The sequence below is a fragment of the Setaria italica genome, chromosome VIII (genome assembly GCF_000263155.2).
Source record: "Setaria italica strain Yugu1 chromosome VIII, Setaria_italica_v2.0, whole genome shotgun sequence".
Lineage (NCBI taxonomy): Eukaryota > Viridiplantae > Streptophyta > Magnoliopsida > Poales > Poaceae > Setaria > Setaria italica.
In genome coordinates this window covers 2,169,382-2,196,764 of record NC_028457.1, presented here as the reverse complement: position 1 = coordinate 2,196,764, position 27,383 = coordinate 2,169,382, and the positions used below count along the sequence as shown (strand labels likewise).

At 46.6% G+C, this 27,383-nt stretch overlaps 2 protein-coding genes across 2 annotated transcripts; one reads left to right on the top strand and one right to left on the bottom strand.

Annotated features, from left to right (window-relative positions):
* Positions 1 to 457: 457 nt before the first annotated feature.
* Positions 458 to 4,156, bottom strand: LOC101753069 (probable purple acid phosphatase 20). Its single transcript, XM_004978636.3, has 3 exons — positions 3,924 to 4,156; positions 1,482 to 1,773; positions 458 to 1,405 (listed from the first exon to the last, which is right to left on the bottom strand). Exons 1-3 carry the CDS (start codon positions 4,107 to 4,109, stop codon positions 537 to 539), a joined length of 1,347 nt encoding a protein of 448 aa, XP_004978693.1. The 5' UTR covers positions 4,110 to 4,156; the 3' UTR covers positions 458 to 536.
* A 10,197-nt stretch (positions 4,157 to 14,353) lies between these two features.
* LOC101752659 (tetracycline resistance protein, class H) lies at positions 14,354 to 18,332 on the top strand. The gene is made up of 14 exons (XM_004978635.4): positions 14,354 to 14,617; positions 14,779 to 14,890; positions 14,982 to 15,094; positions 15,575 to 15,697; positions 15,802 to 15,977; positions 16,439 to 16,514; positions 16,595 to 16,681; positions 16,792 to 16,872; positions 16,984 to 17,016; positions 17,154 to 17,207; positions 17,390 to 17,431; positions 17,528 to 17,606; positions 17,732 to 17,802; positions 17,893 to 18,332. The coding sequence occupies exons 1-14, from the start codon at positions 14,423 to 14,425 to the stop codon at positions 18,016 to 18,018; spliced, it is 1,368 nt and encodes a 455-aa protein (XP_004978692.1). The 5' UTR covers positions 14,354 to 14,422; the 3' UTR covers positions 18,019 to 18,332.
* The last annotated feature ends 9,051 nt before the right edge of the window (positions 18,333 to 27,383 follow it).

Sequence of the window (27,383 nt, the reverse complement as noted above, 5' to 3'; positions counted from 1 at the left end):
CAATTTTATTATTATTGGGAGAGTTGCATTTATAGTCTCTCAATAATTCCATCCCAATATTGAAAAAAGAGAAAAGTAAATGGAGTCTGTTGGAGTACTATTTTTCACCAACTCTCACAATATAGTAGTTAGATTGGGGAATGTAAGTTCCGCTAGAGACGTTCTAAAGACATGAAAAGTAGATATCTACTCCCTCCATTCTGATTCTCTTATGTTAGGGTTATTTGCAAAATTGAGTTTTTCTTTTTTGATCGTACTACTCCCGAAGCCAACATATCAGTCGCTTATTTGTTCAGATGATTTTTGTTTGTACCGAGACTCCCGAAGCCAATGCAGCCGTGCCAAACCAGCTGTGCTACATGGAAGGATTCTTGCCGCTGCTTTGCATCGTCTACTAACTTTCCTGGTACTGCAATTATCTAATTTTCGTTCTGTTCCTTGTGTTCTGTTCCATGAATTGGTATAAAAATCATCTTCTTCCGTTGCATATTCAATCGACTATTAATTTGGTACCGAGACTGTATGCATTACAGTAATTAGTTCTTGCTTCGATGGCAAGCCGGGTTGGCGGCGAGGCTGGTGATCCACACCTGGTCGGCGAGCACCGCCTCGTCGTCGTCGTTGCGGTGCCATGCCCACAGCGCGTGCGTGGCATTCACCACTTCCAGCCGCCCGTGCCCGAAGCTCGCCTCCCGGAACGCCGAGATCGCTGGCTGCGGGTCCGCGTACTTCCCCGCCAGCCCCTCCCGGTTGCCGCCGTCGCCGATGGTGACGTACACCGGCGCGCAGGGGTCCTCCTCCCCGCCGTACACGCGCGCGAACCTCTCGTACGCGTGCACGTGCCCAGCGAACACGGCGTCCACGCGCCCGCCGTACAGAAGCTCCTCCATGGCGGCGCGCATGGCGTCGCCGTCCCCCCGGTGCGCCTCGTTGCTGCTGTACCACGGCGCGTGCACCAGCGCCACCACGAAGGCCGCCGTGCCGCCGCGGCGGCCGACCGCCGCCAGATAGCGCTGGAGCCACTCGTACTGCGCGCTGCCCGCGGCGTAGTCGGTGTAGGAGCCCAGCATGATGACGTGCACGGCGCCGCCGGCGACGTCGAAGGAGTAGTAGAGGTTGCCGCCCGACGGCGTGGCGCCGGCGTCGAACGGCATGCGCCACCGCGCGTTGTATGCCTTGAAGGGCGTCGGCTCGACGAGGGGGAGCTTCTCGACCTCGTGGTTGCCCTGGGTCACCATCCATGGCCGCGCGCTCGCCAAAGGCTCCACGACGCGGCCGTACGAGTCCCACCGTGGCTGGATGGAGTCGGCGTACGACAGGTCGCCGGGAAGTAGGAGCACGTCGTAGTCGGCCGCCGCGATGTGCTTCAGTGTCGAATCCGTCCATCCCGTTTGGCCAAGGTCACCTTCACACATCGATGTCCATCAAAACTCGCCATGAACCCAGCTCGACACTTTGATATTGAAAAATTCATGCGTTACCGACGATGACGAACTTGAAGGGGAGTGTGGCCGGCGGCGTCCGGAAGGAGAACTCGCGTGACGGGTTGGAGCTGCACCGGTAGTAGTAGGTCGTGCTAGGCTGCAGTGGGCCGATGACGGCGTCGTGGATCTTCCCGGATTTGTAGAGGACGTAGGAGTAGGTCGTCGTGTTTCCGGTTGCGGAGAAAGGGTACTGGCCTGACGTCGTGCCATACTCGACGATCGCCGGCGCGTCGTCGTCGGTGATCCATGCCACCCTCATCTTGTCAGGCCCTACCACTGATATATGCACCTGAAATTTGCACACAGAATGTATCAAATGGTGGTCAGATTTCTTCTGTACGTATGTTTCTGCTGATGTTAAGGAGGGAGGAAGAGAAACAGAAATTTGCGTATAACTTTTGCACAAACTCAAAACGTGGCAGCACCCTGCGTGTGTTTAACTGTTTGTGTACTGTTTCAAGAAGGATGCAGCAGCAGCCATGCTGACAGTGACAAAACTTGGCAAGGATACAGAGTCGCTTGTGGCCTCATTCAGCTGTCTCTATCGTCCTACTCATACCGGGAGTACGGGAAACATTTGAATGCTCAACGTCCTAAGAGGAAGAGAATTCAATGCAAATCTGGCTCCTCAGCTAGATAGGCCAGCATTAAGATTGAGTTTGGTGGGCATCAAGATCGAATTTGATGATAAAGCATCCGCTATGTGAAATGGCACTACTAGCGCCCGACGTTCGACTCTGGGATAGAAAATTCCTGCCGCAACATGAACACTAAATTCCACATGTACTTGTGACCGTATGAGTTATCTCAGCCGTTCATTTCTCTCACAAGATATCCATCCAACCATTGAACTTCTCACCAACACATGGTTCCCTCACCTACTTATGATTCATCTCGCCATAGATTTTAAGATGAACGGTTCAGATAGATCATGTGGACACATGTATACGAGAAAAATCCATGTTCAGATAGATGTACCCGTTGATTTCATGCAACATTCGCTATGAAACATGCGGAAATAATAGTTGCAATATCGATGTTTAACTATTGAAGCATACGTTGAGGTGTCCAATTTTTTTAAGATTCCGGACGTCTGTTCTGTAGCACCGTATCTGAAAATGTCAAATAAGCATGATGGAAGGCAGCGACATGACTTTGTACATTCTTAGTAAGATTGCTTTGCCAATTATATCTGAATTTTTTAACTGCTGGCTTCAGAGTCTGAAACAGATACATACACCTGAATTTCCTTGCCTTTGCTTCTCAATTCTTGCGGTGTTTTTTCCCCCATGTTCTGTTCTGATAAATGCTTATTGTTCACAGCCAGAAACCTCATACACCGTGACATGCCTTTCCTCTCTTGATTGTTAAATAAACCTATTGCTTCCTCTGATCAGAAATATTAGTCTATCTAGGTTTGTCCTAAGTTGTTTTTTTAATAAAATTGACTAGTAACATCTAAACTTATATAGATTTTAATAAAATCTATGCTTGCAATGATGGTATTCACACAAGCCATATCAAAATTTGCCAGGTATATGCAGATAATAATGAAACACTCCTCCATTCCCTTGTCTAGCAAGTTGTTTCAAAAAAGGAAAGAAAAAAGAGAGGAAAAGATAAAGAGTCCTACTACTCAAAATTGTCATGAGTGCAGCATTATCTCTGGCAATCGATTAAGTGCACCATCATCAACACCAACCTAAAGTCACTTTCCATGGCCCGTGATTAGAGAAACTGCAAGAAACACGAAAGCACCAAGGTCCAAGAGGCCAAACGGCGTGCCGACATCGTCACGAACGACAAAGCAAGGTTGGGATGGGTGGGAAACCAGGAAACCCGGAATCCCGTCTCGTGACGCTAAACAAATGCAACTATGCAAGCCATACGATGTTGTAGTCAGATGAGGTCAAGCTCCTAGTGTGAACGCAGACATGTTCTAACTATAGATTCATGCATGCTCTCCTATGTAATCCAAAAGGCAAATTCCTTCCTACCTTGAACTTCCTAGTAGTATTATACGCCAGGCTGTGCCACATGAAGGATTTAGCAGACCCTAGTACTGGGGCAGGATTTCTTTCAGGTTGGACTCCTGCACTTGCTTGAGACAATTCCTAGTGGTAGATGTGCAGCAAAACAACCAAAAATATTGACCACACGCAACGTGTAATCGCAAGAAACGGCACCAAAATGCACGAAACAAGCTGCGATAACCGACGCTGAATCGCTGCACGATGCATGTTTTGAAGTACTAATAACATGGACAGGGTATTTGGAATTCAGAACCTGGTCAGCTGGTTTCGCTCTCGGCGAGATACAGAGGAGTTGCTAAGAAAGAATTCAGAACCTGGTCAGGCTCTCGGCGGAATAGAGGCCGCCATAAGCGGATCTTCGGGAGCGATCATGGACACGGTAAGCGGCAGAGCAACGCGTACGCACCTGCTGCGGCGTCGGGCCGTCGGCGTCGTCGTCCTTGCGCAGCAGGGACAGCGTCGCCCTCGGCGCCGGGCGCACGTACGGCGACGTCACGGCGAGGCACGCCGGGAGAACGGACAGCGCGGCGGAGGCAGCGAGAACGAGGAGCGCCGCCAGCGCCGTGCCTCTTCTTCTTCTTGCCATGGGCATCGTCTCAACGACGCTTGCTGCTTGGAGCACGCGAGCTGGAATGGAAAGTGGAGTCGAGGGGAGTGGCCGGGCCGGGGTCACGGGCGTTTATAAAGACACGAGATCAGCTGTGCAGGCTGCCAGTGCCAGCTCGGTTGCACGGCACAAATTAATTATGAAGGGATCAACTCTGGATTATTCCAGGTGGGAATCTGGCTGTTGGATGTGCTGCCAGCTGCGTGCGTTTGGGCAACTCCGGGCGACTTGTTTGCGAGTACTCGTAGTCTAAAAGAGAAGGATGTGAATTAGATAATCTTAAAACGTTAATCTACAGCTTCCATTACTTTTGCATAAAATTTGCAAAAATATAAACAAGATCATACTATCAAGACGTGGAACTATGGTTGATCTAGTATGAAACCCTTATCCAAAATAAGTTTTGTAACCTAGAGTCAATCCTAACAAGATATTACACTAAAAAAGTAAAGGCACATAAGTTGCAAAAATGAAATGTGGAAACGTAAGAGGTAGGGATAAGGGGAAGTAAACTCTTAACACGAGGATTTATCCCATGGTATCAGTAGGCACTAAGGTACCACTAGTCCACATTGTTGAAGCAATCACAAACAACTTACCGGTCACCAAGTCTCTTTCAGGATATCCCTTTCTTCTTGCCACAAAGGCTCAGCCGCTAAGACTCATGCTAAGTTTCCCGGTCATTTTGATGCCGTCTCCACTAAGGAGCTTCTCCACGAAGGAGGGGTCTCCACGTCCCCCGCACACAGTCCTTGACACCGCTGCCGGAGGATCCAAGACTTGCTGGCGAGCCACCAAGGCTCCAAGGTGGCGGCACACCTTGTACAATTGTGGTTCACTCCTAGAACCGATCACAAGACCGGCACACCTTGCACTCTCTCTTCTTTAGACCTATCCTAGCACTAATCATTTTTCTAAACTTGTGCTAAGCCTTTGATTAATCACTTGTGTAGTTTTGGTGGTTTTGATGTATTCTTAATGAGTCTTGATTTCTAATGGACTTCTGCATAATCCAGCAACTCCAAATAGGCAGCGGAGGGGGTATAAACAGCCCAAGGCATCAAAGAGCCGTTGCTCCAACGACTAGTTAAAGTGTACCATCGGATGTTTCGATGGTGTCATTTTGGTAGCATCCGAACATCTGGTGCTACTAGCCGTTGGCCTCCCCGCGCCCAGATTCCCCACTCCGATGATTCATCCGATGGTACCATAGAATACCATAGAATAATCCTAGATACCATTTGGATGCTTGAATACCATAGAATAATCCTAGATACCATAGAATAATCCGATGATTCCTTTTCTCCGTCATTTGGATGCTTGAATACCATAGAATAATCCTAGATACCATGGCTTGGTCACTTGAATACCACCATTTAAATACGGAAAATACCATCTTTTGGATCTCTTGAGTACCATGATTTGGACCTTGCCATTGTTTGGTTTGCATACTTGGGACCTATAAAACCTACAAGGTGTATTCTTAACAAGGCATTAGTCCCAATGATTATGTTATCACTCAATCACCAAAATTAAAACTATGATCTAATGAGATCATGTTCGCTACAGTTTCTTTCATTTACGTTTGGACCTATGAAGTAGAGACACAGGAGCTCAGCTGGTTAACTGTGGAGTGGAGTGTCAGGGACGGGAATCGATGGAGGAAGGGAGACTGAGAGGGCCAGCCGTATTCTTGGTTTGCGACTCGGACTCGGTGTTTTTGTTGCAGCGAACACGAAGAACGTGATGTAACCATAGTTATTAGGATCGGACCGGACTGGACTGGCGGTTCGATCGGTAAAAGACCGACTAGAGCCTCAAGCGGTTTGGTTCGCTTAAAAAGACCGTCCATGGAATCGGACCGGTAAAAACCGGCTTATTCAGGAGTCCTCTGTACTTGAAGCCAACCGGCTGGTTTTTTGCTGAACCGGTGAACCGGCCAGTTTCGTGCGAACCGGGTTTTGCATGTCACCTCACTTGGGAGCCGCAGGAACGCAGATCTCATCTTCACTGGTGGGCCCAACGGCAAGACCTTATCTCTTGGCGTTGCATGCATCTTATCCCTTGGGGCTGCTGCACAACGTTTGACCTTTAACTTTCCTTTTTTTCTCTCTCCGTTTCGCATGGCCTGCAATGGCTGCTGCTGCCGCCGCTAGCACGCGGTGGAGCAGGGCCGGCCTGCCATCCCCTGCTGCTGGGAGGGAGGCAGCTCGTGCGCCGGCGAACGCTGGGACTGGGAGGCTACCGCGGGAAGCTCTGACGCAATGGTGAACGGCGAGCCAGGCGGCGGCGTGACAGGTTCAGCCAGTGGCGAGCACCGCAGAGCAGGCCCGGCGAGCTTCAGCGCCTCGGCTTCATCCATGCTCGGTTGCTCTCTCCATCCTTGTCCCAATCCCTTCGTCCTCAAGACCTCAACATCGCTAGTCGCAGTAGTCATCGGGCAGGACATCGGGTCAAATTATTATTGCGCTATAGATCCAAACGTAGAAGTGTATAATATATTAATATAATTGTTTTTCCTTTTTATTATCAAATTAATTGTGAATGAAATTCTCACGATGGACTTCTAAATGGGCGCCACGAGTCTTCTAATTATTTTCATAATCTTATTTTACATTTGACTAGTTTTAATTATCAAATATATATATATTATACAGGTTCTCATTATTCGTGGCCGCTTCGCTCAACCGGTCTAAAGCTATTGAAGCGGCGGTTCAACCAGTTCTTAACGGTTGGACCAATGAACCATTGAGCTGAGATCCCTACCGGTTTGATGACCGATCCGGTCCTAATAACTATGGATGTAATTTGCAGGGCTCTCCATCCCTATCCGTAACTCATTCAGTCGTGAAAAATGGGTATAAATCGGGTTAGCTCACCTAGGATGCTAAAAGAACTTTAGCCGATACTGGATCCTGGAAGAGTTATATAGAGAAAACACACCAACACCTATATAATATTAAATTTATTTTGTTAGTATGCTTTTGGCATTATAATCTTAATATATTTTTTATAAATTTAATTAAAATTTAAAAAATAGATTTAGAAAAAAACTGAAACATCTTATATTTTGAAACAAATGGAGTATCTTAGCACAACGTAACAAGGCACTTGCTTGTTCATGGAAGCAATCATTTAGCTGCACCGCCCGTGTTTCCTATATATATGTGCCACAAATGATAGCCACTTGACAATTTCTTATACTACCAACGTGTTAGCACACTAAGAGCACAGCCAACCGGAGATCATGCTATTGCTATATACTCACTCCTATCCAATCACTCCTATCCAAATTATACGTGGTTTTGATATTTCCATATACATAATTTCTGATATGTACACGTGTGAACTTTGCATTTTATAAATAAGGGAGACAGTAGCACATCTTTTCCTAAGATGCAACTTTGCTAGAGCTTGCTGATCCTCCATTGAAGTTTTATTTGTGGCCACCAGGGAACCGTTACTTCAAACATATCAGACTAAAGCTAAATGTCCCATTCTTCATGGAGGTGATTGTCCTGATGACTTGGAGCATCTGGTCCGTCAAAAATGATTGGAACTTCAATAATATTCCTCCATCGATGCAAGCATTAAGACGAAAATTGTTCTCTGAATTGCTTACTGTTTGTCTCCATAGAGCTAAACCCTCTGTAGTCCCAGCTATGAAGGAGTGGCTAAATGCCTTGTAATTTATCTCTATCCTGTTTTTTGTTTTCTTTTTTGTCTTTTCTCGCCCCCTTTTATTTCATGTAAACCTTTATTTTGTTAATTTATTTCAGTAGGGGCTTGCCCCTCCTGTTTCCTTAAAAAAATATATAGAAATAGTATATATCTGTACAACAAAAGCTATTTATTTAGAAAAGTCAAAATGAGCTGAGAGGGGAGAATGAGGTCCTAACTAACTGAGGCGTGAAAGTTAGTTTGAGTGTTCAGTTATATTCAAGTGCGGCATCAACAACGGCTGAACTCCATGAGGTCTTTTAACTACGGGCATAAGCAAGCTCCATCTGGCAATAGTAAATATATTGTCCTCCTCGTTCCAAATTACAAGTTGTTTTGGTTCTTCATATGTATTGTTTGCTATATATTTAAACATAATGTATATCCAGGTGCATAATAAAATTAATAGATTAAAAAAATTAAAACAATCTATAATTTAAAATGGATGGAGCACATTCTCGCTGACCATGGATTCACATTCATTTCTCGGCAGCAGTGATCCTTGACACGTATACTACGAGCAGCCCGAACAGCTTGGTACGACAGGCTGGGGAAAGAGGAGGCTGGCCCATGGGCTACGTTGAACAAGGAAGAGAAGGCGCAGGCGTAAAATGGTCGGGCGTCTTCTGCGCGGGCAGAGAAGCAGCAGTTGCCGCTGCTGTTGGGCCCAGCCCAACCAAAGAAAAAAGAACAGGTTTGGCCCAAAATCACAGGTTTTGCAAGCCCAAATGAAAAACGGTGAAGGAAAAAGAAAGCAATTACTTCCTATTGAACAGAAAAAATGCAACAAACTGCAAAAATCTGAATCTGGAACAAACAACAAGCAATCTTAAAATGCAATAATTTCTGGAAAAATTCAGAGAGAGGCAAATCTAGCAAATAACAACAAATGCAACAGCATGAAATCATTCAGATGTGATTAGATCCTATGATTCATCGAACTTAATTTTAGAAAGTGATTTACTCCTCCTTAATTGGTTATGCAAAGATCCAAATAAGTCTGACTAAATTTTAACAGCATCACAAAATTCAAAATCGAGCTGGATGTTTGACAATTCAAATTTAAAATCTTTGCAACAAGATCACCACTAGTATAAAGATTATCGTCGATGAGACGAGAGCCATCTGGAAGTGGTACCATAATGATGAATGGTTGTCCACAAGCACAGCAAGACGATCGAATATTCGAATTCACACAGTTTGTTGATCATAAAGTTATTATAACATGCTTAGTAGTACTCCCTCCCTTTTTTTAATATATAATGTGTAATATTCTAATTTGAGTGAAATTTCTAAAATTTAAAACTTTTTGTTTGAATTGTGTGCTCATTTGAAAATGGAAGACAAATTCTACTATCATCTAGAAATTCTCTAATAAATTAAATCTTAAATTAATTTTAAAACATGTGTGCTAGTTTGATTTGGCTCTTTTTGATTTTATTTGACTCTCAAATATGTGTGTTTGAATTTTGAATTAGATTCAAAATTGAAACTAAATAAAAAACCAAACCTAAAACTAACCTAACATCTAACCCAACCAGATCGTCCCGCAACCAACTGGCCTGACCTGCTAACCTAACTCTCCTGCCGGCGGCCCAGCTGGCCAGCCCACCGAATCGACCTAGCTAGCCCGCCCGGCCACCGCACCCTCTCCCCCTCTCCTTTCCCTCACCGCCAAGCGGGGCCTGCCTGTCAGCTGACCCTGTTGCCCCTTTTTCCACCTCGCGCCGTACGCCTCACGTGCGTGGCGCGTGCGGAAGGGCGATGGGACGAGCTCACCACGCCGACGCGCGCGTCTGTGACCCTTCCAGAGCCTTCCACCGCGGGGAAAACTCCGCTTTGCCCTCACCCCCGCACCGCTAACCCTAGCTTCACGTCGTTGGATGGCCGCCACGACACCCTCGTGTGCGTACACCGAGGATGGACGGCCGCGCACGCCCGCAACCCGCGCCCCGTTGCCCTAGCCCCGACCGGCAGACTCTTCCGCCATCCAAGCTCTGGGGCTTCTCCCCAACACTGTCACCACCGGTCGAGAGGAAGAGAGAGGAAGTGAAGAGAAGAAGGAGGGAGGAAGAGAAGGGAGAGGAAGGAGGAGTTCGCGTCGGAGGAGCCGCCGCCGTAGTGGAGTTGCCGTGCTGCGCCAAGAAGGGGGAAGCCAGAGCAGGAGCCACCCGATGCTGTCGCCGCCACCGGAGGGAAGCTGTGCCGAGAAGCGCCGTACCACAAGCCTTCACCAAGCCGGCGACGCCTTCACCTCTGCCCCACCATGAGCCGCTGCCCTCTTCTCTCCTTTCTTTGGCGCCTCTGACCGGCCTTCGAGCCGCCGCCCAGCCTCCCTTGCCTGACTGGCCATCAAGCCGCAGCCACCGCTTGTAGTCGCTGCTGTGTCGCCGGCCTTCGTGGCGTGCCTCTTGTGCAAGTGCCGCCGCAGCCCTCTCGCACAGCCGCACCCTCGTCGCAGTCCTGGGATTCCAGGATGCCACGCGCGACGGCTGGCCGTGCCGCGGTCGGGGGTTACCCCGTGACCGCGCATGCGCCGCCCGCACGCTTGTGCCGCCCTGCCGGGGCCAAAGGCTCGCCCTTGACGGGGCTGCTGCCTCGCGTCGCCGCGCCGCCGACCGCCAAGCGCCTACCTCGCTTTGTGCCACGCGCCACTCGCTGCAGCCTGCGCCTCCTGCAGCTTCGTCGTGTGCTAGCCCGCGCCGCGCTGCGACGTCATGGGCGCGGTCAACGCCCGCCCGTACCGTGACGTCGCGCCACCGCCGCTCCATGTCGCCGCCAACCATCGCGCGCGCCACACGCTCGGGCACACGAGCGTGGCGCACGGGATCCGACTATCCCGTGTGCCACGCTGGATCCCGACTAACCCTATGCGGCCACGTGTGCGCCACGTGGCAGTGCCGATGACCATGTGGCTGCCATGTGGAGCCAGGTGGCGCTGACGTGTCCACAGCCGGGCCCACTAGACAATGGGGCCCACCGGCTGACCGGTGGGGCCTAGTTGGCCGCTAACCGGTCAACGTTGATTAGGACAAACTAAAATAAACTAATTATCTTGTCCTAAGCATCATACATTTAAAACAGAGGGGCGGTACTAATTTATACAGGTCTTGTAATTAGAAATTGCAACATATTAGGAAGGCATGCAACACAATTGGATGAGATGTACGCACCACAAAACTCATACAACACAGGACTTGTTCAGAGTGTTGCTCTATTATGAATTTACATTATGATGTTAACAGACGTGTAACTATTTGCATTTCTCGCTGAGCCGATAAGTATGTGAGTCAGGGTAGGTAAAATGGTGATGCCATCACCAAAGAAAAGTAACTACTCTATCTTCTTATAGAGTAAGAGTATACTAAATAAAGAAAAAACTAATAATCAGCCCCCTGAGCCTCACAAATATGCTAGCTAACGGCAAATGTGAACTCAAAAGCGTGCATGGAAGTCTTATTTACCATGCGCTCTGGCCCTCTTTTGCATAGTTACTGTTAGTTGCTGCAGTACAAAAAATGCAATTTACAGTGAGAGAACTGTATAGCATTGTTATCATGCAATTGGATTGAAACGTGCCAACCCTGAATTAGATATTCCTAATTCCTGCTGCCTGAACCAAAACAAACAAAAGGTCATCCACGACATTGCTTGAACGCAACAGCATACACGGCGGCATGAATTCTGTCAGCAGCACCCTTGTTTATGCCATGTCATTTGTTTGCATAAAAAGCTAATCCATTATTGTCGTAGCCCACCTCACCCTTTCCTGCTGCTTCTTCTTTTCTCATTGAGCGCGCTATTAGGGGGTTCTATGGGACCCCTGTCAGCGTACAAAATATGTTAAACCGGTTGTCGTTCGTTGTTTTTTTTAAAAAAATCATAAAAAGTAGATCGGAATTGCTAGGACAGGGTGTCCGGAATCTTAAAAAAATTGACGCCTCAACGTATGTTCCAATAGTTAAACATCGATATTGCAATTATTGTTTCCGCATATTTCACCATGATTGTTGCATGAAACATAGTGTTCATGTTGCGGCGGGAATTTTCTATCCCGGAGTCGGAACGATGTAGTCATTTTTATGCATATTTTTCAATGTTACAACTATAGATTTTCAATGTTGAAGATGTTTTGTATCGATGTTGCAACTGAGCATCTGATGGGAAAATTACCATCGAACATTCGGGCGCTAGCAGTTGACCTATGGAACCCACCTACCTGCTGCAACAATGTTACAAACTGCTGTTCAAGGGACCCACCTGTCACCGCCTATCAGTGGATCCCGTGAACAGTGCATTTGGCGGTCCACTAATTATGGGTCCCACGAACAGTGCCGAACCCTCTGGAATTGCTCCAATTTTTTGAAGTTTTAGTAGAGGAGTATATATATTCCCTTGGTAATTGGTATCGGCCCATTGTCAAACGGCCTATTTAATACATATGAACAAAATGGGTTACAACATTGGACCTGATTTGTATTAGAGTCTCAGTGTCAAGTTTTTTTTTTTCTGAAATATAGTATGGATGTTGATGTGCACACACTCATCCTCTTGAATGTGGACCTGTATCTCACCCCTATGACTATGAGTATCTCCGAGAGACTAGACGGGAAGAGGTCACTATAGAAGACCTTTTGTCATAGGTACATCACCTAGTAATAAAAGAATATCGCTATTAATTTCTAAAATTAATTTATGAAAGTACGAGCACCAGTGCAAACCTGAGGAATATAATCGACGAAGGTGGAGACACATGAGGCAATGGTGATATCGTCTCAGCAGGAAGAAAGGCGAGGGGATAACAGCGAGCAATATGCACAAGTGAAGGCACAGTTTGGCCATGGATAGCGGGTGGATGGCGTTATGTACCGGTGCATCAGGACATGGGCGGTTTTGGAGGAGATGCGCGATTATCCGATTGCTCACCAAGCAAGAGGTAACGTTTGACAGGGAGGATCCATGCATCATGATGTCAGGGGCCCTGCAGAGCTGCTGAGGTCGAACATGCCCAGGGACGGTCCTGCTTACAAGCAATGCAAGCGTTCTAGCTGCCACTAAGGATAACATCACTCGATTTCTCCCAATGCCGCCGGTCGCTGTCATCCCAAAGAATGCAAAGAACACAATGCGTGGCTGAAACACAACGACGGTTAACCTACCCGAATTATTCAACCGGGCGATCATCGTCACAAAAGTGAGCGACGAATCCGGCTTGTTGCGTGAAGAAGTCAAGGCGGGTAGCCTTTTTCAGGAGAAAGATGGCCAAGCTGCCTCGTCGCACGCGTTTGTCTCGTAGAGCGCTGCAGGGGAGGCCGCTCGTCCCGTCTGCGGCAGGTGAGGCGCGCGCCGACCACGCGCGAGCTGCCACCGCGCGTGTGCCGGCGCGCGCTGCCCCGCTGCCGGCACACGCCTGAGGATCGCTGTGCAGGCCGAGCTCGCCAGGTGGTCAACTTGTGTTGCTCCATTAGGAAACAACTCTTTCCCAGCCGTTGTTTTTGTTAATTTCCTTGGCTTATGTAAATTGTTGCGTCAATTCAGCGTGCTATCACATCATATTCAGATACGCGTGCAGGAGTATACAAGCTAAATTTTAGCTGCAAACAGGACACAACGCAAACTGCTAAAGATCAAATTGCCCCTTCCTCAAAAAAAATTTCTAAAGTGGAGGGAGAGGTATAATAGACAAATAATTCTTCAATTATCATTTAGCTAGTGGATCCAAACATTCCTAGCTAAACTATAACTAGCTAAAAGAAAGTTTCTAAAGTTCAGCGAGCTCAACGATATACATGCACCACAATCTCCTCAGTCTTCTTTTTCCTCCTCTCTCCTATACTCCTCCATTATATGCTACCATGATAAGGGGCGTGGAGCCCCTAAACCTCCATGCTGGATCCACCCCAGTTCTCAACTATCGCCATGAATCGTTATGTAGTAAGAATAACACTGCCATATTGATATTTTTTGAAATCCGGTGAGAAATAAATATTTTAGATTTGGTGGAAATAAATATTAAACGTGTGTATGGGAATAAATATTTTAAAATTGGTGGGAAGCAATGCAAATTTCAAATTAAGTTTCAGTGGTGGTTCTCTTAGCCTCGCCGCCTCTGAAAATAGGTTTACGGAGGCAGTTACGCAGCCGCATGTAAAAATAACACATTTGCACATGCCTTGTTAGAGACGCGCGGCCGCGGAATCCGACTTTTCAAATGCCATTAGTCACTTGTAAGAAATTGTTTCTGTAGTAGCGTGAACTCTTAATACTCCTATATCCTAATGCCAATACAGCCCAGCTAAAACAAGCAAAAGGCCAGCCACAATATTGAGTAAACCCGACGTGGCAATAAAAAAGTGCCAGCACGGCAGCACCCTTTCCTTTCTGGCATTGCCATTTCCCGTATAAAGAGACAGCCATCATTTTCAAAGCTGACCTCACCTTCTGCTGCTATTTCTTTTGCGTCCTTCTTCTCAAGTGAAGCAGCTGCTTGATATAAAGTGCTCTGCTCGCAATTGGTCCATTGCCCAACACTCTATAACTAACAATCAAGAACTGAACTGAGAAGTCCAGTAGGAAACATGGGAGTTTTAGAAGCCAGTGCCATGAGCACCATGATGAGGCCGGTGCTGCACCTGATGGTTGGGCTGGTCCTCTACGGGGTCGCCGAGGAGATGACCGTGCCGGCGCTCGTCGACAAGGTCACCGCCGCGCTCTGCCCCGCCGACGACAGGTCGTGCCCGGAGGCTATTTACCTCACCGGCCTCCAGTCTTCGGTATGTCCATGCATGATCCGTCTCCTATACCATTTCAAAGATCATGTTCTTCAGGGCATCTCTGCACTCCGTTTGCTGTTCTAGGACAATAATCACAGTGTTCAGGTGCTTGCTTACTTAACGTTTGCATGTTTTCTCATCAATTGATCGATTAATTGCAGGTAGGAGGGATCTTTAGGACGATTGGATTCACTCTGATGGGGCAGCTGGCTGATGAATATGGCCGGAAGCCTCTCCTCCTTCTAACTGCCTCCACTTCCATCATCCCTTTTGGTAATATGTGGCCCAATCATCTAAAAGGATTAGTTAATGGGCATTTTGTAGTCCATTTGACCAGTATGCTAATTGCTGCTCATGCTTGCAGCTGTGCTTGCGTGGAACAATTCAAGGACTGCTGTGTATGTCTACCTTGTTCTGCGTACCCTCTCATTCATGATTGGTCAAGGAACCATATTCTGCCTCTCTATTGCATACACGGTGAGAACAATGATTCCAGTCTCATCATCTTTGTAGATAAACATGCATAGCATTCATCGAATTATATTGCTCATATATTCGTAGTTGTACAATGCTTCTATATATCAATAGTTAAGTATTAATCAGCCATTTTCCCAAGGGTGCCAATAATTTATTGATTTTCCAATGAATTTTACCTTGCCTAGTATTAAATGGAATAAAATGCCAATATTCTATCCCTTTTCTTGAAGTGCTTTAAGTAATTTGGAAAATGTTGTGTGAGTATGTTGGGTGGCTCTTGGAGAGGTCCCTTGACCTCTCCTTGCACTATATTTTCTTTTTTTTAATGAAATGACACACGGTTCATCCGCATCATTCGGGAATTTTTCGTTTTTTGAAAATGTTGATATGATCAAATGGTAGGTCATTGGGGATGTATTTGTTTGGTTGTTTGCGAATAATCGGTAGTCATTCAAAAGCTGAAAAATTCTGTTAAATCAGGCAGATGCAGTTGAACCATCAAGGAGGGCTGCTGCATTTGGTTTCATGACAGGAATTTTCTCTGCCTCACACACTTTGGGCAGTGTATTTTCAAGGTTTCTGCCTGAGAAGTTGATTTTTGAGGTATCAGTAGTTAAGACTACTACTTGTAGTTGCATCACCATTTTAGTTATTTACTTTCCTTTGCTAACTCTCAGTCTGACCAGTTCTTTAATATGGCTTATTAGGTCTCAATTGCCTTGTTGATTTGTTCTATCCTCTACATGAAAATATATTTGATTGAGACAGTTCAAAAAGCTCCTTCTACATCATCTCATCATTCGTCCATGTCAGCTTTGCTTGCCAAGTTACCACAACAACGGTGGGAATCTATTAAGGAGAACATTAGCATAGTCAAAAACAGGTAACCCTTGTATATAAAGCACACAAACACATTACTGGTTCATATTTAAATAGTCAAGGAATTCACGAATCATGAAATTCACAACTGAAACATCCCTAATATAAGGCAAAACCAAAATTTTGAGCATTCTACTTCAGCAATAGTTTAATTTCTTATTTTCTTCCTAAGAAGTTATAGCCACCCAATCGTCATTTTCTTAATAGGCATTTATTTTGTACATAAAGGTCTTGAATTCCTAACCCAACATGATCTTGAATGTACATGATATTTTCCATTTAGCAAGTTTGTACTTCTTATGATCATCACTTTGCTAGAAAAAATCTCAATCTATAATAATCCATTTTTTAAATTCCTCTAGGGATTAAAACAAGAAGAATGTATAAATTAATGGACATACTATTGATGACATCGTTGGAATTAACACCATTGTTTGTTACTTTCTTATCTTTCTGTGTTTATAGTCAAACACTTAGGCGGATCTCATATGTTGCTTTCTTCTACAAATTGGGCATGATTGCCATTAGCGACGTCCTAATGGTAAATTTTGTCTCACTTGTTAGTTTCAATGATATAGTGTTAAAAACTATAGGACACCTCAATTATCTTTTCTTTTTCAGTACTACCTAAAGTCAGTATTCGGCTTTGACAAGGATCAGTTCTCAGAAATTCTAATGGTGGTAGGCGTTGGTTCAATCTTTTCACAGGTTTTCCTTCAAGCTTTTAATTTTTACCAATTTAATTGGCATAAATATGCCGCATAGCATGTTGTCAGGTTAATTAATTGCGGCTTTGCGGTAATGTTTTCAAACTGCAGATTTTGATCCTCCCCTTTCTTAGCCACATAATTGGTGAAAAAGGCGTCTTATGCATTTCAATACTTGCCTCCATTGCTTATGTAAGTAGTAAGTTATTTAACTAGGATTTTTTTACTCTGTCCGTATTAATATTCAGCCAGTTCACTGATTCAATATATCTCTCTATTGATTTCTGCCAAAAAAAAATCCAGGCTTTGCTTTACGGTGTTGCATGGGCTTCATGGGTATGTATGCAATCAAATAAATTTACCTGAAGCTCTCAAATGATTGATATTTTAAGGAAACGTACTGCATATTGATGGTCTTAGTACTTGGTACAACTGCAGAAGTTTGTTTCATTTACCTTGCATCTGTCCCGCAGGTTCCATATTTTAGCTCTTCACTGGGTGTCATCTATGTTCTGGCCAAACCAGCAGTAAGTCAATCCTACATATGTTCATTCTCTGTGCACTATGCCTTCAAGTTTTCGTAGTTAAAAGTTTACTCTAAGGAAGGAACTGCTTGAGATGTTTCCAGAATCAAATATATCTTTCATATTATAGTACATTCCAGTGATATTCATAAATTTTCTTACTTGACAATCATGCAATTCTGCAGATATATGCAATCATTTCAGGGGAAGTACTCTCAACTGATCAGGTATACATACAAACCTGATCTCCCCTGGCTTTATTTGCTAATTCAAACCTTAAAACTTTATCCTAATCATTTGTGTCATTGTTTTGATTTTCACAGGGAAAAGCACAAGGTTTTATTGCAACCGTGCAGTCTGTAGCTATATTGTTGGCACCTCTGTTTATGAGCCCGCTAACCTGTAAGTAGTCTTTTTCTTGTGTCAAATTGAAAAAAAAATGCCTATAGTAGTATTTATGTGCAACAAGCACATTCCCATTTGTTTTGTTTTTCTCATCATTTTCTCTACCTCTTTTTTTTCCCCAGCTTACTTCATTTCACCGGAAGCTCCCTTCGATTGTAAAGGTTTCAGTTTTATTGTGGCCAGTTTTTTCTTGGTAAGTTCTTCTGCTCCTCTCAGGGTGATAGAAAATGACAATAATGGATGCCTTTTGTAACTATTTTCTCAAATGCTAATATTTTTACAGGCAATCTCCTTTTGTCTTGCTTGGACGCTTAATCCTGAAAGCAAGGACGACAAACGCAGGAAACTTGTTGTTTCTGATGAAGAAGCCGTGCAAGCACCGCTACTGGCTCATCGTCCCAAACCATGAGCCCATGAAATTGAACAAAAATACCGACAACTCTAACATAACGTTAATATAACAGCTTCTATGTACATACATCGGAAGTCAAATGAGTACTTGTAGGAGCCACTGGTCAAGTAATCCTGAGTTCCTGCTCACTAATTTAGCTCCAGGCCAGTATGGCCAAGTCAAGTGCACATTAGTGGTAGCGTGGCAGTATGTAAAATTGTGTTTATAGCAGTTGTAATTTTGCATGTATATCGATGAAAGTAGTGGAGCAATATATGTATTCGGGTTTGGTTTTACCTCTCAACAAACATGCATATATTTCGCATTTTAAATAGTGCTTGGTAGTTGGTAGTGCTAAATTTTGGCATTTGGCATGAAGTATTTCCATCAGTGCCATCTCTTTCACTTTTTCTAGTTGAGTAATAGTCTTGTAGCACATGAAGAATCCAGCAAAGCATTTTGGAGGTATAACTATATCAAGGATCTTAATTTATTATGGACAAATAGTTTTCCAATTCCAGAGAGTATGGGCAATGTGTTTCTTTTTTTCTGAAGTTTGCATTCCCGTTTTCCCTTTTGCAGCTTAATTGAGTTGTGGTCGTTGTTTCAAACATTATTCTGCCAATAAAATGTGAGCAATTTTCATTACTCAATTCCATAAACAATTTGCATCGGAGAGCTAAATATATCTGAAAATAATGACAGGATAACCTTTTTTTTTGTCTAACATGCAGCTTGTCCCACTGCCGTTTTTTGCTTTCAAAAAGTGCTCAACAAAATAGTGCCGCCATGTTACCCTTAATTTGCCATCTCATCCTAGGTCAACCAAAACAGGAAAAGCCGAAAAGGTCATCAAGTGATATTTCTTGAACACAACAGCAACATGACGATACTCACTGGAATGTATGATCACCCTTGCTTCTAGGATGTCATTTATCCAATAAAATGCCATCCATCGTTTTCATAGATTTTTCTTACTCTTTTTTTTCAGAACACAATATAGATCACAACGCCAGAAATGATTTGTGCGGGCATGTCGAAATTAGCGTGCTGACAGGCGGAATTGGCACCCGCTAGCACAAAGATGACTGGGGCCGCTGGGCTAGTGCCCGCTCTGTCCTTGCGGATGATCTAAGCGCCAACCAGCTTAGGTCAGATGCATCTGTGTTGGCGGGTGCGTTAGGTGGCCCGCCAGTACAAATGCCGCCCAGATAAAGCCGCGAACAACTTCTTTCCCAACCAACCTTCCATTTGGAGCTTGCCCGAGAGGAGCTCCGGAAAAGCTCCAAAAATACCAAATCTAAGGGGAAGGTTTTGCTCTTGTTTTCTTTGGAGGAGGTGACTATAAAAGGTAAGATTGTGCCATTCCAACCTTCTTTTTCAGCTTCTATCCATCATTTCTAGCTTCATTAGGTTGTCATCTAGATCTAGATTTAGATCTAGACCTAGAAGAGAGAGAGGAGGGAAGAGAGAGAAAATAACTAGAAATGGATTATTTTTTAAATAAAATTCTATGATCATATTATAACCATTGCAATGCTATATTTATCATTTTAATGTAATATAGAATTGAGTTTGACTATCTCAAAATTTTCTTATTATTTTTGGTCCATGTTGGTGCACCGGTAAAGTGCTTACATGCCAATTATCATGATTGTTCCTCAAATTTATATTCTATTAAAATTAAATTAAACCTAGATGGAATGGCACAATCCACCTTCCCCTTGGATTTGGTGTTTTCTTGTAAAGATACATTTTAGTTTTTATCTCAATTATGGAATTTTCTTAAATATGGACATGTTTAAAAGATTTGACATGAAAATCCATTTACTTTTCGATTTAACTAAATTTTAATAAAATATAATTTGGTCCAACAATCATGACATTACCAGTGCACCAACATGAACAAAAATAATAAGATAATTTTAAGATAGTATAACAGTACATCCTTCCCAAATGGATATGCAAGTCATAATCACTCTATAACTCATGAGGAGTTTCAACCTATAGTGACATATGAACTAACTACTCAAAAATTTTCATATTATTTATGAAAATATAATTTTTACAAGCACTATAAAATATTTATGTTCAGTATAGAAGTTTCAAACAATTTTGAACTTACTTAGCAAGTATTCAAAATGTTTGAAATTTGCTAAAAAAAATCTGCTAATGCCGCTCGCCAGCGCAAAGGTTCTGTGCTGGTGGGCGGCATTACCACCCGCCAGCACAGATCTCTCCTATATAACACGTGACCAGGGCATCAAATTTTCTAACTCCCGACACGAAAGTTTCACTACGCCGTTAGGCTGCCAAATTTTCACGCCAAAACCGCCACCGCCGCCGCTCACCCGTGTGCCTCCATGCCTCCTGGAGCGCCACCGCAGCCCCCTCCCGTGCACCGCTGCAGCCCTCGTCCACAAGAGCCACCGCCCTCCTCCTGTGCGCCACCGCGGCCCTCCTCCACGAGCACCGCCGCGGCCAACTCCCCGATGCCACCTCCTCCCCGACGCCACCGTGCCTCCCCATGCACCACCGCCCCTCCTCCTCCCGTGCGCCGCAGCTCCTCCCTGAAGCCGCGCCGCCACTTCGTGATGCCGTGCTGCGGCTCCTCCCCGAGCGCCGCCTCCTCCCCTACCGCCGGTGCGGTGCCGCCTCCCCCAGCGCCACCGCTTGTCCCCAAGGCGCCGCTCGTCCCCGAGCCCACGCCGCCGTCGGTCCTCCCCGAGGCTGCCGCGTCTCTTCTTCTCCCCCGAGCCGAAGCGCCTCTTCCTCTCCCTTTGCCCGAGCGGTTGTTTTTTTATTTTTTTCATTCAAATATAATTACTGGATTGCAAATTATTGTAGAAATGGATTGCAATTTTCATGAATAATATATATGTTTAAATTGATGATATTAATATATATAAATCCATAAATAATTTTTAATTGCAACTATTACAATTTTGCATATTTAGAGCGATGGACAATAATGAGAACAATGTTGGGAGGATTCAGATTTTGACAACGATTGTGGATCATATTCTACTCCACCTAAGTACGAACCAAGCCCACCTAGGTTTCGAAGGTGTCCAGATGAAGATGACCTTGAATATGATCCAACCGCGGATCATCAGGTACCTGCATGCACATTCATATACTAGCTAGTGATATGTTTGTTGTCCCATGAAGATGATAAACTCCAACTGTTATTTTCTCTATAGAACGATGACCAATCCCCGGTGCATTCCCCACTGCGATGTCGTAGAACATGTACTCTGCATAAAGAGGAGATAGCTGCCTCTGCACCACAACCTTCGGCTACTACTGCTTCTAGTAGTAATCCGAAATGGAAACGTGGGCAACAAAGCTAAAACCAGATCCCTGAAAAAGGTAGTCTCATAATAGAAGAGCTTGGCGCCAAAGGTGAGCCCATATTACCCGAGGGGATACCTGTTAGGTTTCAGAATATATGTGGAGCTATTGTTAGGGATAATTTGCAGACCTAGATCACTACTAGTAATTGGAAGGAGGTGCCTGCCACTACAAAGGATGTATTGTGGGCCACAGTGAAAGAAAGGTTCACTTTTCCTAAAAGTCAAGAGAAATTCGCAAGAAACTTTACCGAGGGCCTCCTTGGGAGATGTTTCGGGAATTGGAGGTCTACTATTAATAAAGAATATGTACAGAAAGGCAAGAATGCTAGGGATAATTGTGGTAAGATTCCTCCAGAAATGTGGGAAGAGTTTAAACAACAGAAGAACACGCTGGAAGCAAAAACACTGAGTGAAGAAAATACCGTGAAGGCTATGAAAGCCACCGAGAACCCCTATCATCTAGGTGCAGGAGGGTACGCTAACAAGATCGCTAAATGGAGGAGAGAGGAAGAAGAAAGAAGGAGAGCTGGTTTACCGGATATGCTTGCAGGCTTGGATGAGCGTAGCAGGAATTGGGTACTAGCTCGAATTTCGACTGTAACACCTGATGACAAGGTTAAATTCAAACACCCCTCAACAGAGCTAATTTACGAGAGGTTGGAACAGCTCGCTGACGCGCAAAAGAAGGGTCTTTTCAGGCCCGACACGGAGAAAGATCAGCTAACCATCGCGATCGGAACCGCGAAGCACTCTAGGCATGTTCGAGGGATGTCATCAACATTGCTCTAGTGTAAAGCACTCCCCACCGACCAAGCAAGCTACAGGAAGCATGACCGTTATAAGAAAAATCTTGAAGAGAAGATGAGAGAAATCACCAAGCAGGAGTTCTTAGAGTTCTTGGCCAACCATGCGATGAGCCAAACGTGGCTGACCTGGCAGTATCCGATGGTCAACGACAAGCAGAACCAACCATGCTACTTGCCCAGAAAGGATTCGTTGCTCCGAGTAGTGCTGGTTCCATTGCAAATGTGAGGTATCCCATTGATGACATACAAGTGGATACACCATGCAGGTTGGTTATACCTTATGGAAGAAAACAAAATAAGTTTCGAAAGGTCACAACGGGCATGGCAGTAACGGATCATGTGTTCTCAAAGGCACCCCGCCAGAATACACTTGGGTACAAGTTGTTACGGTATTGGATGAGTCATGTGAGATAGACATTCCTACTGATTTGGGGATTTAGGTTCTTGGTGATGTGATGAACCAGTACATACTGTGGCATCGTCGAGATATCGTTCTGAATGCATTGACAGAAACCTCACGGCCGAGCCAAGAACTGCCCCTTCCAGATTCAAATGTTGAAACGAAGCAGCCGATGCTGTCACATATACAGGGAACTAACAATGAGGATGAGCAGCCAATGCTATCACCTGTTCTAGAAGCTCTCAATGAGGATGATGGGACATCAGCACTAGAAGGCGATGAACGGGTAGATGATTTAGAAGTTAATGATCCAACATCGCCTCGCTGGCATCTCCCCCTCCCAAGAGGCCAACGGTATCTCATATGGTCAGCACATATGAAAAGGTTCCATCAGCAGACGTTGATAAGTTTTTAAACGTATTGAAGAAGAAGACTTCATCTTCCGGTGAAAAATCTGTAACTCGCAGCGCCTCTCGGCAAAAGGAAAAGGATCAAAACCTCAATTTCTTTTGTATCAGATGATGTCCCAATGGATTATGAGCATAGCAAACCATTTTTGTATCGATGGGATCTACTGGAGGACCCATGGGAACTAAATAAGCTGCATGGATGGATCATGCCTAACATCGACAGTAACTATAGCAAGATCGAAAACAAACAAATTGACAACATTTTTACGGATATGGCGAGGTTCATCCTACGCGAGATTTGTTATGAGGATAGAGCATTCTTTGATAAAGATGGCATGTTGATGGCGGACGAGTGCACAAATCTTCGTAGATGGCCGTAGTAGTTTTAATATTAGTGTGGCAAAGAACAGCTCTATTCCAAATGTTGGATTTTTAATAATGTGAATTATATATTATGTACGATGCAATTTTAAATAATGTGAATTATTTATTATTCAAGGTTGTTGTTATGTGGTTGGAGATACATATTTCAATTTGACGGCTAAAACTTGGCGGGAAATAAAAATAATAAATAATTCATGGAAAATAATATATTGAATGAGAAAATACATATTTGTGGTGGGTGATGTAACCACACCGCTAGCACAGAAAGCATTTGTGCTAGCTCAAGATTGATGGCGGGTGCGATACTCACCAGCACAAACCTGTTCTAGCTGCCAGCACAAAGTTTTTCTGGTGTAGTGGATGCAGGAGTTCACATTACCACGTACGCGCACTCACCCTTATAAACACACATGCATGCACTCCTTACTTTTAGTAACGCCTCCAAAGGATTAAGAATGTGGAGATGTTAAGATCGATGAAATCACCACAAGCTCCTTTTTGTTGCTAGTCACATCTCCTACTGTTCGAGGTCAAAATTGGCAGATCTGGACAATCAGGTCTCTGAACCGATCTCCCAACCAGTCAAACCGGTTTGGTCAAAGTACTCCAAATGTAAATTGGACTTTACCATTATGTAGCTCTCGGATTAGATCAAAATTCATATATAGAACGTCCGATTTGGAGTTCGGATGAAAGAGTTATGACCTTGGGAAGATCTGCCCCTGAGGAGACAGGTCAGACCGGTTTGCACGACTGGTCAGACCAATTTGGGTCAGTAGAGTCCGAGTAGGAGTTGTATTTTTTCACGAGATTTGTTAGGGTTTCGACTCCATTAGGGCAAGATCTTCCCTCTTTATAAATATAAAAGACCACGGCCGATTGAGGGTATCCAATCGATACAAAAAGAATCTATCTTTTATCATTTTACCTTTCTTCCTCGTTACCCTACTTTTCCAACCACATGTGATGTTCTTCTCCTATCTCCATGGCATGAGGAGGCATCCTAGCTGGCCTGCTGAGTCTAGAGCAACCCAAGGTATGCCTGCCCTGACGGGGTCCCTTCCGGGTGGGCATTTGTTGGTCTCTCGCCGGGCTCCCTGGCGGGACCGGTTTGACCGGCCTGCCATACCGGTCTAACCGGCCCGCGCAGAGGAGCTGCAAGGAGCACCTCCGCGCACTGCACGTTCGAGTGCATTCGTGTGTTGGCCCACTTTTAGCACATACACGTACCATTGAAAAAAAAGGTAGCAAAATATTTAAGCTATCATTAAGTTGAAGACTCAAACCTAACAAGGCTGGTGGCACAAGTAACAGCTCAGTTAATTAGCAGCTCCCCTCTACTTCTGCTGCTGCTTGATATAAGGCATTCGCAGCTGCTCAATTGACAACAGTATCGTCGCAGGTGTAATCAGCAGCCAAGAATGGAAACAGAGGAGTGCTGAAGCAGATGGGAGTTTTCAGAGGCGACGCGATGATCATGGTGATCAGGCCGGTGTCGCACCTGATAGTGGTTCTGATTCTATACGGGGTTGCCGAGGAGATGGCCGTGCCAGTGCTCGTGGACATGTCACTCACCGCCGTGCTGCCCGCCCATCCAAATGACGAAATGCATATCTGAATTGAGTGAGTAGCCCACCAGCCTAGGTGCATGTCCGTCGGGCCTGACGATGGGCTGGGGAATCCGAGGGAGAATGGAGCGAGTAAGGAGTTTGGCGATTTCTTCCCTGATGGGCGACTCTCTCGCCCCGAGAGCGCCGCTTGCGCCTCCCCGTCGCCCCTGCCGCCGCAGCCACACCCGCCGCCTGCCCACCCAAAACCCATCCCTTCCGTCTCCACCAAAGCCGCTGCTAACCCCACCGCCTCCACCGCCGAGCAGCCTGTGCCTGCACGTGCCTCTCCGACGCCGCTTGCCGAGCTTTGTCTCCAGCCACCAGCTCATGGCTCCGTCAAGCAGGATGCGCCCCGGCAGATTAGGCCCGGCATCACCTTCGAGGATTGTCTCCTCCGTGACTTCTACTCCGTCGCCATTCCCTCCTTCCTCACCGCTGCATCTCCGGCTTCAGGTATCCTTTGGATGACCTCCTCCTCCACCCCTTTCCCTAACTCCTTCCAAGTCTCAAACCTCCTGAACTTCCACCTCGCTCCTCCTCCTTTCGTATTCCGGGTCAAGGCGCCTTAGGCCTACGTGTTCCGTACTAGTATCGCGAGTGCCATGGTAGCCCGCTACATTGTTCGTCTCCGGGACTCCGGTTATATAGGTGCGGTTGAAGTCACGCTCCATGCCACTCACGAAGAAGCCGTTGACGAAGTCAAGCGGAGTCGCCTTCATTGCGCCCAACAACCGCAACCACAGCTGCCGCGTCCCGGGGCTCAAGGCACTACCCCGTACGCTCCCCCAACAGGCGACAGCCACCCCCGAGCGCGACACGCTGCTGACGCTCGGCCGCCTGCACATAGATATGCGTATCTCTTGCAGCTCCCCACCCCTTCTGCCACGGGCTCCCCGCCTCTCCTTCCCCTACCTCGAGCAGACACGTCCGCGCCCTCGTACGCTCCGGACTCGACGTGCCCTAACTCGCCCCTCGAACCCTCTGCCGTCATTACTGCATGCGCACCAAACGGATACCTGCTCGCGGCTTTAAGTCCGGCGGCTTCCCCTCGTCCCTGGCCACCCACTGCTTTCCAGCCCCCAAGCCAAGGTTGCTTTCGCTGTTTGGCCTCCGACCACCTTGTGAGTGCTTGCCGCGATCCCATTCGGTGCCGGCGGTGTGGTGCTTCTGGGCACATGGAGCGCTGGTGCAAGATGTCCAACTAGCCGCCGCGCAAGACCACGCCTTGGCCGCACCAGCTCACCGTTCCTGTCCCCACCACCCGCGTGCCTGTCCACCCTATGTCCTACACCACCCGCGACGCCAGCACCACCCCTCCCATCTCCGCAGCACCACCACCTTCCCCTCTCGTCACCCTGCCGCCATTCACGCCTGCCTTCGACCCACTCCACCTCATCCCCTCGTCGAGCTCCACAGACTTCGAGTTCACGCCTACCCCTCCAGCTGCCGTGTCACCCGCGCCGCCTGCTCCGACGTCCCTCCCATGCTATGCTCCTCTACGCCACTCTCCCAACTCCCACAACCTCCCGGCCCTTGTCGATGTGCGCGTCCTAGGGTCCCGAGCGAACGCGCCCCGTCGGAGGATGCCGGCTCCCCCGGGCGCCGCTCTCCGCCGCTTGTGGCATCACCGGTACGCATTCCGGCGGTGGTCCATGCTCCTGCCCCGCCTCTTCATGGTGGGATGGATGACGTCGATGACTTCATCCCGGGTGACCTCCCCTCTTACGAGGAAGAGGTGGACTCGAAGGGGTCGCCCATGCGCACGGCTTCCGTGGAGTGACCTGAGGACCCGGACGCGGACCTTCTGTGGATGCCGGAGGGGGACATGAAGTTCGCGCACCGTGTCGCCTACGCTTTCCTCAACGAGGACGCCCCCACCGCCAACCCAGCGCCGTTCATTAGAGCGGCGATCTACTCCGCGGCGAACGCAGCAGTCCACTACCGCATGTTCCCCTCCTCCATGGACACCATGATGTTGGTGTTCGACTCGCAGATGCTGCGGGATGCCGTTGTCGAGGAGAGCCCCATCATCCACGATGGGGGGCGCGTCACGCTGGAGAAGTCCGAGGAAGCTTCCAACAGCTTCCTCAGCATTCTCCAGTGTCTGGTGGCGGTCTCGGCGACGGGTTTCCCACCGGAACACTGGAAGGAGCGCAACATCCCGGCGGCCTTCCGCAAGCTCGGCACGGTGGTGGAGATCAATCAGGAGTGTCTCAACGGCAACTACTCCTCCATGCGTGTCGTCGTCAAGCGTCTCCAGGTGCAGCACCTCCCCGACGACCTCCGGGTTGCCAATCCCGGCGATGTCGGCACCACTATCCGGATCGAGATGCTACGGGTCTGACGGCGAGACGAGCAGCTCAACGCCCAGGGGCAGCTACGCCCTTTCTTCCCTCGTCCTCCTGGCCCTGGGCCGC